The 11,396-nt window shown below is 38.2% G+C and overlaps 3 protein-coding genes across 5 annotated transcripts; all 3 read right to left on the minus strand.

The window, feature by feature from the left end:
* Window positions 1–386: 386 nt before the first annotated feature.
* Window positions 387–3,759, minus strand: gpr63 (G protein-coupled receptor 63). 2 transcript variants are annotated; one of them, XM_085938131.1, is made up of 2 exons: window positions 3,466–3,759; window positions 387–2,512 (listed from the first exon to the last, which is right to left on the minus strand). In XM_085938131.1, the coding sequence occupies exon 2, from the start codon at window positions 2,478–2,480 to the stop codon at window positions 1,323–1,325; it is 1,158 nt and encodes a 385-aa protein (XP_085794257.1). In that variant the 5' UTR covers window positions 2,481–2,512; window positions 3,466–3,759; the 3' UTR covers window positions 387–1,322. The 2 variants fall into 2 exon arrangements, with proteins under 2 accessions (XP_085794257.1, XP_085794256.1); XM_085938130.1 differs by having other exon boundaries at window positions 387–2,653.
* Window positions 3,760–4,159: 400 nt separating this feature from the next.
* On the minus strand, window positions 4,160–5,269 carry ndufaf4 (NADH:ubiquinone oxidoreductase complex assembly factor 4). Its single transcript, XM_085938132.1, has 3 exons — window positions 5,082–5,269; window positions 4,891–4,994; window positions 4,160–4,677 (listed from the first exon to the last, which is right to left on the minus strand). The coding sequence occupies exons 1-3, from the start codon at window positions 5,215–5,217 to the stop codon at window positions 4,381–4,383; spliced, it is 537 nt and encodes a 178-aa protein (XP_085794258.1). The 5' UTR covers window positions 5,218–5,269; the 3' UTR covers window positions 4,160–4,380.
* Window positions 5,270–5,536: 267 nt separating this feature from the next.
* dse (dermatan sulfate epimerase) lies at window positions 5,537–11,396 on the minus strand. 2 transcript variants are annotated; one of them, XM_085938420.1, is made up of 6 exons: window positions 11,250–11,396; window positions 9,495–9,951; window positions 8,798–9,051; window positions 8,021–8,260; window positions 7,724–7,931; window positions 5,537–7,463 (listed from the first exon to the last, which is right to left on the minus strand). In XM_085938420.1, the coding sequence occupies exons 2-6, from the start codon at window positions 9,908–9,910 to the stop codon at window positions 5,717–5,719; spliced, it is 2,865 nt and encodes a 954-aa protein (XP_085794546.1). In that variant the 5' UTR covers window positions 9,911–9,951; window positions 11,250–11,396; the 3' UTR covers window positions 5,537–5,716. The 2 variants fall into 2 exon arrangements, with proteins under 2 accessions (XP_085794546.1, XP_085794547.1); XM_085938421.1 differs by lacking the exon at window positions 11,250–11,396 and having other exon boundaries at window positions 9,499–9,606.

Below are 11,396 nucleotides of genomic sequence, written 5' to 3' on the forward strand. Positions count from 1 at the left end.
GACAGATGGGGGAGTTGTCCAATTATAGCCATGGAAAGAAAATGCGTAAGAGAGAAAAGTGGGGTGGGGAAAATTGAGATGTTTTGGATTTTGCCCCAAAAAAAGGATGCGGTCAAAATTTTGTGGGTATTTTTAAAGGGAAATGTTTGAATTGGTTGCGACGTGGCAATGTTGATGACGTTGAAAATCCTTAGCGAACGCTCATAGAGAATAAATAGGACAAAAAAAAAAAAAAGTGAATTTTTGCCACTTTGCAATTTAAGAGTTGCAATGAGGTGAATCAGACCAAAATTGGAGATATAAGAGGAGAAAACAAAATAAATCTTAATTTATTATCCCTGTGAAATGAACAACTGATTCTTTTAGGACAATTTACCAAGGTAGAAATGTACATTTCTTTATTACAATCAACAGTACAGTCATGTACAGTACAATTGCACAGTCTCACCATGAGATAAGAGCAGCGTTCAGACTAAACAGGCACATCTAAAAGGCAGTTCAAAAAAAAAGAAAAGTGTGTAGGAGGTCCAAAGAGGTCCATAAAAATGGTAATATTCACCTTAGATCAAGTCTGTTCTATGCAGTTAAACTCAATGTTATTTGTTTCATATGATACCAAACTTCAAAATGTAAGGCCAGTTCAAAACTAACAATAGCCTGCCTTCATCATAAAATATCAAAAACAAAGTACGACACTCATTTAATGCAATTCGTATTAGAATTATTTCATTTTACCCCCCTGAAAAAAAAAGTTATTTACTGCAGTCTGAGGGTAAAGGTTATTATATACAGTAACTGTAATAAGGCAAAAAAAAAAAAAACATGGCATGCTTTCTGTCAGTGGTCATTTAACAAGCCAAAAGTGAATTATGGAAGGGATACTCATGAGAACCTTCAAGTACTATTTAATTTGAAATTTTGCAAATATGTGTGTGGAAATAAAAGTATAACTTCTGATCCCAATAGTTACATTTCCCCACACTATTCACAAGCTATTTTGGCACCATATTAGGCTAATTTTCAAACTTTAATATTGTCACATTTTGTCTCGTCTTCCTGCTTATGGCAGCAGCAAGTTTTATCTACCACTTGTAAAGTACACTGTGCCTGTAAATCAGTGTAGTTATTACACATGAACTTGCATTATCTAGCTATTTTCATTTGTGGTTAATTTGGAATCAAATACACACAAAACTGGACAATAGTTAGCAATGACACTTGATAACCACAAGGTGGCCAAATCATCAGCAGTAACTATTCGACGTTTAAGGTCACATTAGCTAACTAATAGCTCAAATAACATGAACTTATGTGGAATTCTCTTATACCACAGTCCGATGCCCTTCGCAAACATAAACAGCGCTGGGTTGTATCCGCCTTTTGGTGTTGCCCGGCAACTGAGGAAGAAATTTGAAGTACTTTGGTATGAGATCAAGACAAGCATCGCGGAATTTTTTGATTCGCCAGTAGTAAATAATAGGATTGAGGGCTGATTTTAAATAACACAACCATAACATCCATGTACTAATTTGAAAAAAACTATCTTTGTTGTAGAAGTCATCGTTGAACGTCGATACGAGACTGTAAGCGGTGAACGGTGCCCAGCACACTGTAAACGCAGAGAAGAGGATGAGGATGGTGGCAAAGGCACGTGTCTTAAAACTCACGTCGATGTTCATCTGAAAAGGTTTCTGCAGACTCAGCAAACCCAATTTGCTGGCTTGACTTAAGCACGTGCTGTCCGGGTGACTGTGGATGCGAGCTGTGTTGTGACGGATGGTATTTAGAATTCCCATAAATGTATATAACATAACCATGAATGGTATAAAGAAAAAGACTAGCATTAAAATCAATACATAAGCATGGTATTCTGGTTTAGTACTATAGCCAAAAACACACTGAGGTGCCCTTGGGGGGATCTGTAGGCGAGGAGAACCAATGGCTAAAGGAAAAGAGAAAAAAAAAGCAACTCCCCATGTGACTAGTATAAGTACTTTGGCATTCTGTGGACTCAGCTTATCTTGTTTCTGGACAATAATAAGAAAGCGATCTATGCTTATTATAAGTAGAACAGCCACTCCTTCCATTAAAAAGAGCCAAAAGAACATGGCCGAAATCCGACAGAAAACCTCCCCGAAAATCCAGTCGGTGGTCATGACGGTAACTAGCGTAAATGGCATGTTGAGAATAGCCAGCATCATATCTGCAAAGGCAAGACTGGCTAAGAGAAGGTTAATAGCCGAGCGCATAGATGATCTCTGGTAGACCATCAAGCAAACCACCATGTTCCCTAACAGAGCAAAGAGTAAAATGCCCACCATAACAAAGCAAAAGAAAACCTGTAGGGATAGACTAATGCCGTTAAAGATCTCCGGGGTCACGGATGTTGGTTTTGGATTTGGAGGCACCTGGGAGTTGAGGGAATTGTTCGCCATGGGGATGTTGTCTCTCAGCGTTGTGGAAAGCTTCAGGTGGCCCATAATGAGGCAGTGGAGATTGGTGTATTTGTCCCCTGCCAGGAGAGGAGGAGAAGGAGCAGAGGTGTGAACTCGTCCTCAAGGGGAGCTGGCATCATCACTGGTGAACACATAACACTATGGAGGCAAGTGGTCCAAGTTCAAGATAACATGGTGAAGTCTTCATTGTTGCGACCCTACAACACACACGGAAAAAATCAGTTTTTATTTAGAAACCTGATTAATGTTCTAATCCAGGGGTGTCAAACTCATATTTTCTTCTTTCGGACTGTCAACTCAAATAAATGTATGAGCACTTCCTATTATATACAGTAAAAGCTACAAAATAAACTGACAAATAACTCGTTTTTGAGTCAGACGAGTAAAAACTGGTCAAATAAATAAAAATAAAAAAGATATTAAAAATTAGGACAATTTGCAATTCTAGTAAAGACAATTGATGGTCAATTTGTCTTTGCGGGACACATAAAATGATGTAGCGGGCCGTATCTGGCCCCCGGGCCTTGAGTTTGACACCAGTGCGATAGTAATGGGGAAATTGTGATCGCTTCCTTCTGTGACGTCAATTCAAGCAGAAGATACAAAGGAGCTAGCAATGATGGGGGAATCCGTTGCAAAATAAGCAACAGGCTGACGGGAGTTGCGCTGCAATAATAGATTTGATTTATTTCTATTTTATTCGATTTTATTTCGACTAAAATGCTTGACAAGGCGCTCACCGCTTCGCACACTCAGTAATCGGTCCTTCCATTGTTTTGGATAGGAAAACGAACGATCATTTTTTTAATCTTATAACTTCTTTTATTCTTAACACATTGACGAAATATTTTTTCGAGCTGCTTTCGGGGACACTGGTGTTATTGATCATAAAATGTCACGTACATATAATATGCGAATCGGGGTTAATGTTTTTTTTTTTTTTTTTTTTGCGGGATTCAATCAAGAGACTGGGAATCAACTAAGTCCGCACAAATGATCTTCTACTGACCTGATCAATTCTGCCATGTCGAAGCCAAGGAACGTGCAGAGGTTCAGCAGCTCATCTTCTCACTCCCAGCAAGATGTTAAGACGAACAATCAAAACGATCATCCATCCCTTAAATTAACCGGACCAATTTTGCCGAGACTTTACAGAAGACATCTCCGCAAACCTTGGCAAAGCTTTTTTTTTGTTAAGGCCTCCGCAACTTCAATTGTCCATCCTCTTCACAAGCTTGAAGATCTGCTACCCAGAGGTTGCCTCCTTCTCTTCTTCTTCTTGCACAACATGTCTAATTCTTCTCTGTCGCCCTCCTTCTTTCTCTTACGCCTACTACGCTTCTTAATAAAATACAGTACATGAAAATGCTGAAACTATGAAATTGATTTGAAATGTGAACAAACTAAACTTGGAAGGGCTCATCTTATTTTGAAAGGGAACATTACAAGACTAATTTTCTTTTCCATTTACATCACAACAGTTTTTAATATGTATTGAAATGAAATGTAGTTTCATTGAGTTTTCATTATTTAAAAAAAAATGATTGTCCTTTGTTACACTCCTCCTAATTGTATCCTTTATTTTGTCTGTTTTAATAAACAATAATATTGCCTGCAACATTTACATTCATTTGTGTGTAAAAAAAAAAAAGATTCAGTTTGTGAGCACTCGCCATCTGAAAACAAAATCAAGTTTCACACTATTCGACATCAGAGGTTTATTCTTCTTTCATGTCATTGTGAGTGTTATTCTGTTATATATTTTTTTGCACACTATTGCAATAGTACTTTGTTCAATTCATAATTTTTGTCTCACAAGACACATCTGTGTCAAGATGTTTTACACAACACCATAATCAAAATAATTCAAATAAATATTCAAGATCAATATCCTAGTTGAACACAAACTATTCATGATCCACTCCTATGAAGCCTTCAATTGTTTAGCATTTGAAATCCGGGGTGGGATAATCTGAATTTGAAAGGGAACGAAAAACTCAAGCAAAGATTTAGTCTCTTTCAAGTTCAGAGAATATTCTTCTGAAATTCTCTGTGATGTCCATATTTGAGGCTCACTCTGATGGCTGCTAAGAGCCTTGAGAGCCTCTGTGATGGTCAGTTTGCCCTGAGGAATGTTTTCCACATTTGCTAGGCCATGTGAATTGCCGGGAAGAGTGAACTTTATCGGACGGGTCTCTGCTTGTCCATCCAAAGACAGTGACTGAAAACAGAAAGATCATGTGAATGAATGGAGATCTAGAAAATTTAATAAGTAAACATTTCATGCATTTATTAACTATCAGCATCTTATATCGGTCATCGGTGATCTTGACTTTGTCATTTAAAAGTTATGAAACTATTTTATGAAGGTTGAAAAGTTATTCAGTTCTAATTTAATTCGTTTTTACCAACACGTTCAAGTAATAGTACTGACCTTAATGGGACTTGCAGCTTTATCTTTGGACTCCACATACACCGATTTTAAATTGAACAATAAAGGGTCGTTCTTTTGATGGACAGCAGTCGATGAAATCTCAGCTGACAACGAATGACACATTCACAGTTGCACATTAAAAGAAAACCCAACGACCTCAAAGCAATAAATAAAAACCTCAATACGCTTACCTTCACCTGGATCAGTAGTGGTCGGTTGAGTAAGCTTGTGCCTTGGTGCAGACCGCGGCTTTTCTTTCGAGATTTCTCGCACAACTCTGTTTTCTAAATTGAAATTTCGGAACATTCGTACGACCCGTGCACCCATCTTACCCAACTGTTTTTCGTTTTGTTCGGTCTTCACTAATGGACGGCAAACACTATTGAATGGGTTATTATCGCCGTCTAGTGGATCGGAGGTTTTAGTCGCCCTGGCGGATTCTCACATTGAAAGAATGAAAGAATAAACAGAGACAGACGGATAAATAAATAAATAAATAAATAAACAAACAAATAAATAAATAAATAACATGATAATATACGACACTTAAGGAAAATCAGTTCTGATAATGGAGAGATGGGTGTTATTTCATACACACTTGTTTTGAAACATTTTACTAATCAGGAAAGGAGAAGAAGAGGGACAAGGCAGGCTGGAAGTCATGGGACCAATTGTTTTATCTTTTTTTTTTATTATCTATGATTGTCAAAGTGATTTTTTCTCCATGTTGTACTGGGTAAGAATAATGGTGCCCTGAGGAGATGCCATACTGGAGCTCTGGATGGAAGTAACTTAACTTGACATACAGTAGAACAATCACATGATGTTAGCACTGTACGTGAGAGCAAGATGAGTAAAGGTACAGGAGGATCAAGCAGTCAATCGTAAGGATGGTATAAAAACATCTCTGCGTGTATATGCTTCGACCCCTGTGAAAGCGAGTCAATAAAACAGCGAGTAGAAAAAAGAAAGTGGCAGTGTTCAAGAAAAGAAACAATCTTATCGAAGAGGCCGTGCTGGAGGTACGTTCGCTTCCGGCTGTCACCGACATATGTACTTCTTTAAATTTTCGGCCTTTCACAAAGCCCCCCTTTTTGGTTTTACGGTTGTCCGCATATTCTATAAAGGCTTGTGAGTCTGTATCTCCTTCTTCTGGACTGTCCTCATATACACGTTTGGATGTCCTCTGGCGTACTTTCTTTTCGCTTAACTCAATCTGTGTAAAAATATCAGGTAGAGTTTCAGAGAGTTTCTCTCCTAGGTTCATTTTCTTTCCCATCTTATCCTTTCCCTGTTTCTTGGATAACGTGAACATCTTCTCAATGACTTCCTCGGTTTTCTTTTTATCAGAGAACTGGAGCAGACGTTCGGCGGTTTTACGAAAGCTGTCGGTGTTTAAGACCTTTCCGAGAATGTGACGTTCCATCTGTTGAAAAACTGGCTTGACATGTTGGAGATTGTCCTCCATCATATTGACATATTCCTCAACCTCCTCAGGTGAGCTGTCCGTTGGAGGTGATTTTTTCTCAAACACAATCTTCTTTCGGTCCATCAACACCATGGCAAAAATCGGTTTGCTGACAAGTTCTCCGGTCAGTAGATAAACTGTATAAGTGTGATCCTTGGTAGTCAGGTGAATATCCACTCTCTGGTCATCACCACGTAGGTTGAAATTAACGAGAGTCACGTCGGGTCCAAAGAAAATATAAGCTACTCGGGTGTGAGGATATCTTAACGGAATTGTGACGTTGACATAATTCGAGCCGTTATACGGATAACCTCGTGGATAACCCCAGTATCCTACTATCCCTCGATGACTGTGACCTGTGTCATCCATCCAGAACATTTTATATTTGTCTATTCCATGAGATACAAATGCTCCATAAATACCATCTTCTTTTATATCCTTGAATGGCAGTTCAGTATTATGAAAGAATGTGCTCATAGCCCTAGATGGACTATCAGGATCCAAATAGATGTGGTCCACCAGAAGTAAAAGTTGTGGGTGAAGGAGGAGAATATTTCTTTGGAAGTTTCGGATTTTTAAATCTGGATTATAAGCGGAGTGTCCTTCCCCGCGAATGAAAACCATTCCTTGTTTCTCCATGGCTGCTTCGACTTTGCCGTGAGCATCAGCAGCAGGTCCCGTTTTGTATTTCAGCCATTTTGAATCACAGGCTTCTGTTACCTGGCCAGCCCATGGTTTAAAACAACTTCCTGTGAGGGCTGGACCAAATAATACTGCATTATTCAACAAAGTATATTTGGGTCCATACAGGGCTTCAGTGATGAATGGAAATCCATTAGGCACAAAGGTGAAAGTGTTCTGATCAGGGTGTTCATGGCCAGCATTGAAGTTCCTCCAACCTTTAATCCATTCTTTGTATTTGTTCTGATGAACAATATCAAAAATTGCACGTCCCCCTAGCTTCCCTGATTTGAAAGACAGAAAGGAGCGGTTTGTGCCAGTAGGTAAAGCGCTGCCATAGGTCACCACACCCCAGTCTTCAAAATAATGGAGCTGAGATGTTCCAAAATCTGATGGAGGCCTCGGAATAAGCCCTGGGTCATACCTACAAAAAATAAATAAATAAATAAATAAATAAATAATAAAAACGAGATACTTCTGAGGTTAAAAAAGATTTTAAATAAATAAATAAATGAAGAAATAAATAAATAGAAAAATTAGACACACGCACATTCCAAAAATGAGATACTTAAGAGGTCAAAAAATATTTTAAATTAAAAAAATAAAAATAATAAAAAATAAATAAATACATATATAAATAAATATAAAAATGAGACACACACACACACACATTCCAAAGCTCACCAAATATATTCTGTGTGGAGAGTACACCATCGCTGGCCTTTGCCAGCTTGTCCAATCCCGTCTGTCACTCTGTTTTGATGAATCAGATTGGCCAACCAGTTCCCACTTCCATTACGCATTACAAAACGGTCCAAGAATACCAACTGACTTTCTGGTCCGTAAAACCAGTTGTAGTTGGAATCAGCAATGGCAACAGTTCTCTGAAATCCTAAAATAAAAGAAAATGGAGATTGATGTGCATTATACAACAACACAGATTGAAAACTATGCAAAACAAAATGACGGTGTGGAAATTACCAGGAAGGACGGTCCTGTATAGAAAATCGAAATGTTTTAGAAGCCAAGGGTGTTCAAAGTGGCTAATGGAAAAATGTCGCTGCACCAGAAACATGTACTGGAACAGAGAGCGCGTTGTATAGGTCCCATAGGCCACTCCCTCATAAAGGGATCCGTCTGTGACATCATGAAGAAGAACCATAGATTTCTCCATGATGGACAGGACCTGCTTTGTCCACAGGTAAGCCTCCTGTAGATAACCTTAAAAAAAAAAAAAGCTATTTGAACAAAAAACTTTTGTAGCCTAACATTAAACTGTGAATTCCACCTTCTATTGGGTGTTGCATGTATATCGACACGGTGTTATATTTGCTTAGCTTTTCGGCAGTATTTGTAAATATTCAACTAGAAAAGACAGTTCCAAGTCTGTGGAGTTATGTTCATTTTAAGAAAAGTAATTTTCCTGTTATTTTACATTATATATATATTACATACTACATTAAATATGTGTGAGAATAAGAAGCTAGTAAGTGTTCAAATATTAAAAAAAAAAAAAGAATGATAATTAAAATATCTGGCAATATCTCTATTTTTTAAAAAGTCAAAAATTTCTAGTATTGACACAAAGTGGATGCACAATTTGTCTTCGCGGGCCACATAAAATGATGTGGCGGGCCGTATCTGGCCCCCGAGCCTTGTGTTTGACACCTATGAATTAGGCGTAGTAAGGTCAGGGTTTTTTTTTTTGCCACTATGAACTCTTGTATGCTAAAGACACATAAACACATTGTTACTAACCTTGAGTCATATAAACCAGGCTTCCTGTGAGCAAAGCCACACAATTAGTTGGCTGATGATTGTGTAGGTATTGAAATCCCCAACCACGGCTGTAAGACTTCTCATACATAAGATGAGATATCTTGCCGATCACCTGGAGAAATCGTTCCTGTTGATCCTTGTTCAAGTATTCAAACAGGAAGTCATAAGCTGTGGCAAACCCAACCAAGGAGTGTGCCACAGGAACTTCATCCCAGGGAGCATCTTTCACCAACCTACAGGACAAAAGAGATTTTTTTTTTTTCATCAACACAGCAATCACTTTGTTAAAGAGTAGTTGTGACTTCCATGACATAATCACGATTCACATCTGTATGTTTCATTTCCTTTTAGTGAAGGAAACAGACTTTTGTGAACAGCTGTGAAACACATTTGGGTTTTTTGTGTCAATACTAAAATTGCAAATTTAAAAAGTACAGATATTGCTAGCAATTTCTATTACTATTCATCTTTTTTTTCAATATTTTAATCATTTTGACTAGTCTCTGATTTCAAAGCTAGTTAATCATCAGTTTGTTGTATACGTAAACTGAAAACTGAGTACAAAGCGGCTTTTACAATTCTGACGTAAACTATTTGAATACATTTAATGCATAATACACTGACACCCCCCCCCCCAAAAAAATAAATGAGATAAATAAAGATGATGAAAATGTACCAACTAGGCTGAGCTGCCATCCTCTCCATGTAGTCTTTGACAAGATCCAGTGCTCCAGCTCTATGTGGGTAAAGCAAGCAGAACATGGACAGCACACCCAGATTGTTTCCATAAACCTCATTCCATCGGGCACTGAATTCTACCGGGCTCCAAGGGGGCAGGTATTCTTCTGGATGTTCAAGCATGGTTTCTCCAGCTTGGCGGATTCTTCTAGCCATCTCCTTATGAGTACTTCCGGTTGCCATCTGAAGTTCTATTATGTCTGCCCGATCGAAATACAGCATTGGGTGGCCATTGTAGTTGCCTCCCATGAAGGGGATTCCTCCACTTGGGTCCGTTGCAGTCGGAGGGAGCCTGAGCAGCAGCAGCAGACTTAAGAGGAAGACTGTCGGGGCCCCACGAGTGTGGGTTCTCATCGTTTCATCAGAGAGGGGCTTGCGACATTGCCGAAGTTTAGCTGAGAGAGAGGGAAAAGATCGGAAGAAGTCATCTCATACGCTGCAGAAAAAGCTCCACATTCTCCGAATAATCAGATACAGCTGTTGACAACTGAGCCTTTCCAATAGAAATAACCCATTATTGAGCTCAAAACCCCCCAAAAAAGGCTTTGTTGGTCTGTGGATGTCGGGTTTCTCCCGAATTATTAGATCCATCGTAAAATAAATATCGATCAATTCAACGAGACGAGAGGTATGACGAGACAAGTCTGAAGTAATATGACTCTGTTGAGCAGAAGCAAACTGCTGTGCTTCACAGAATTATTAGTCAGCCCTCTGTTTTCAAGTGAGTAAATTCCATGAGCTTAGCAGAGCTCTTGGCAATAGCCAGGCTGGAAAACCAGAAAAGTGAAAAGCAATTTTCGAATGCCTTGATGGATTCTGTCCCTTAGTTTTTCTATCATATAAGTTAAGACATTTTGTCTGATTAAAAAAAAAACATTACAGTCAAATAAATGATGTGTGCTGGACTCAGTTCAACTATCATGCATGTTTTTGGAATGTTAGGGGAGTACCTGGAGAAAATCCATGCAGGCACTAGGAAAACATACAAATTGCATACAGGAAGGTCAGAGCCCACAATCCATTCCATGACCTCTGCAATGTGAGGCAGTGATTCATTGCGCCGCCCACACTAACAGTGATGAGCAAATAAAAGATTTAAAATAATTTGTGATTTACAAATGCAAAAAACAAAAAAACAAATTACCCTACAACCTTAGTTTGCTAACATATTTATGCATATAAATAATAATAATAATAATAAAACATAGTAAATACATAAATTTAATTCAACAGTGAGTTATTTTGGCATAAATATATGTTCATAAAATGGATGAGTGGCTGAATAATAATGAATTATACATATAATAGAACAAACATCTACATTCACATCAATCATTAATACTAGGCTGCAATTATTAGTCATAACAAAACTTTATTTTTGCAGTTTTATCAAAATCACTTGCCTGATTTGAAAGTACAATGTCGACAACGACTTTATCTCATTTGTTATTACAATGTAATAATATACTGATGTCCCCATGCATATAAGGAAGTGGGATAGTTCGTCATGACCCATTTTGTATGTTTGCAAGAAAACTTATTGACCGATATGGTTAATTCTGAAGACCTCCGTGGAAAAGTGGAATGAACGCCAGCACGTCTTTCTAATAACAATAATATCTCAAACGATCATACAAAAGTAGCCTTGTTCCAAAATTAAAGCTCTGAAGGAATGCGTATGCGTTCACCTTACCTGTCTTAGGAAGTGATCATCAAGTTTATTCTCGTCATTTCAAATCATTTCATCTGGAAAACAACAGCGATGTCAAGGTGAAGAAGAAAAGTTTATGGAGTAAGAGCAGTGGAAAGGAATGTAAGGGCGAGGAAGGAACAAAATGCT

Source organism: Syngnathus leptorhynchus, chromosome 18 (assembly GCF_054491065.1).
Source record: "Syngnathus leptorhynchus isolate UIUO chromosome 18, UIUO_Slep, whole genome shotgun sequence".
In the NCBI taxonomy this organism is placed as follows: domain Eukaryota; kingdom Metazoa; phylum Chordata; class Actinopteri; order Syngnathiformes; family Syngnathidae; genus Syngnathus; species Syngnathus leptorhynchus.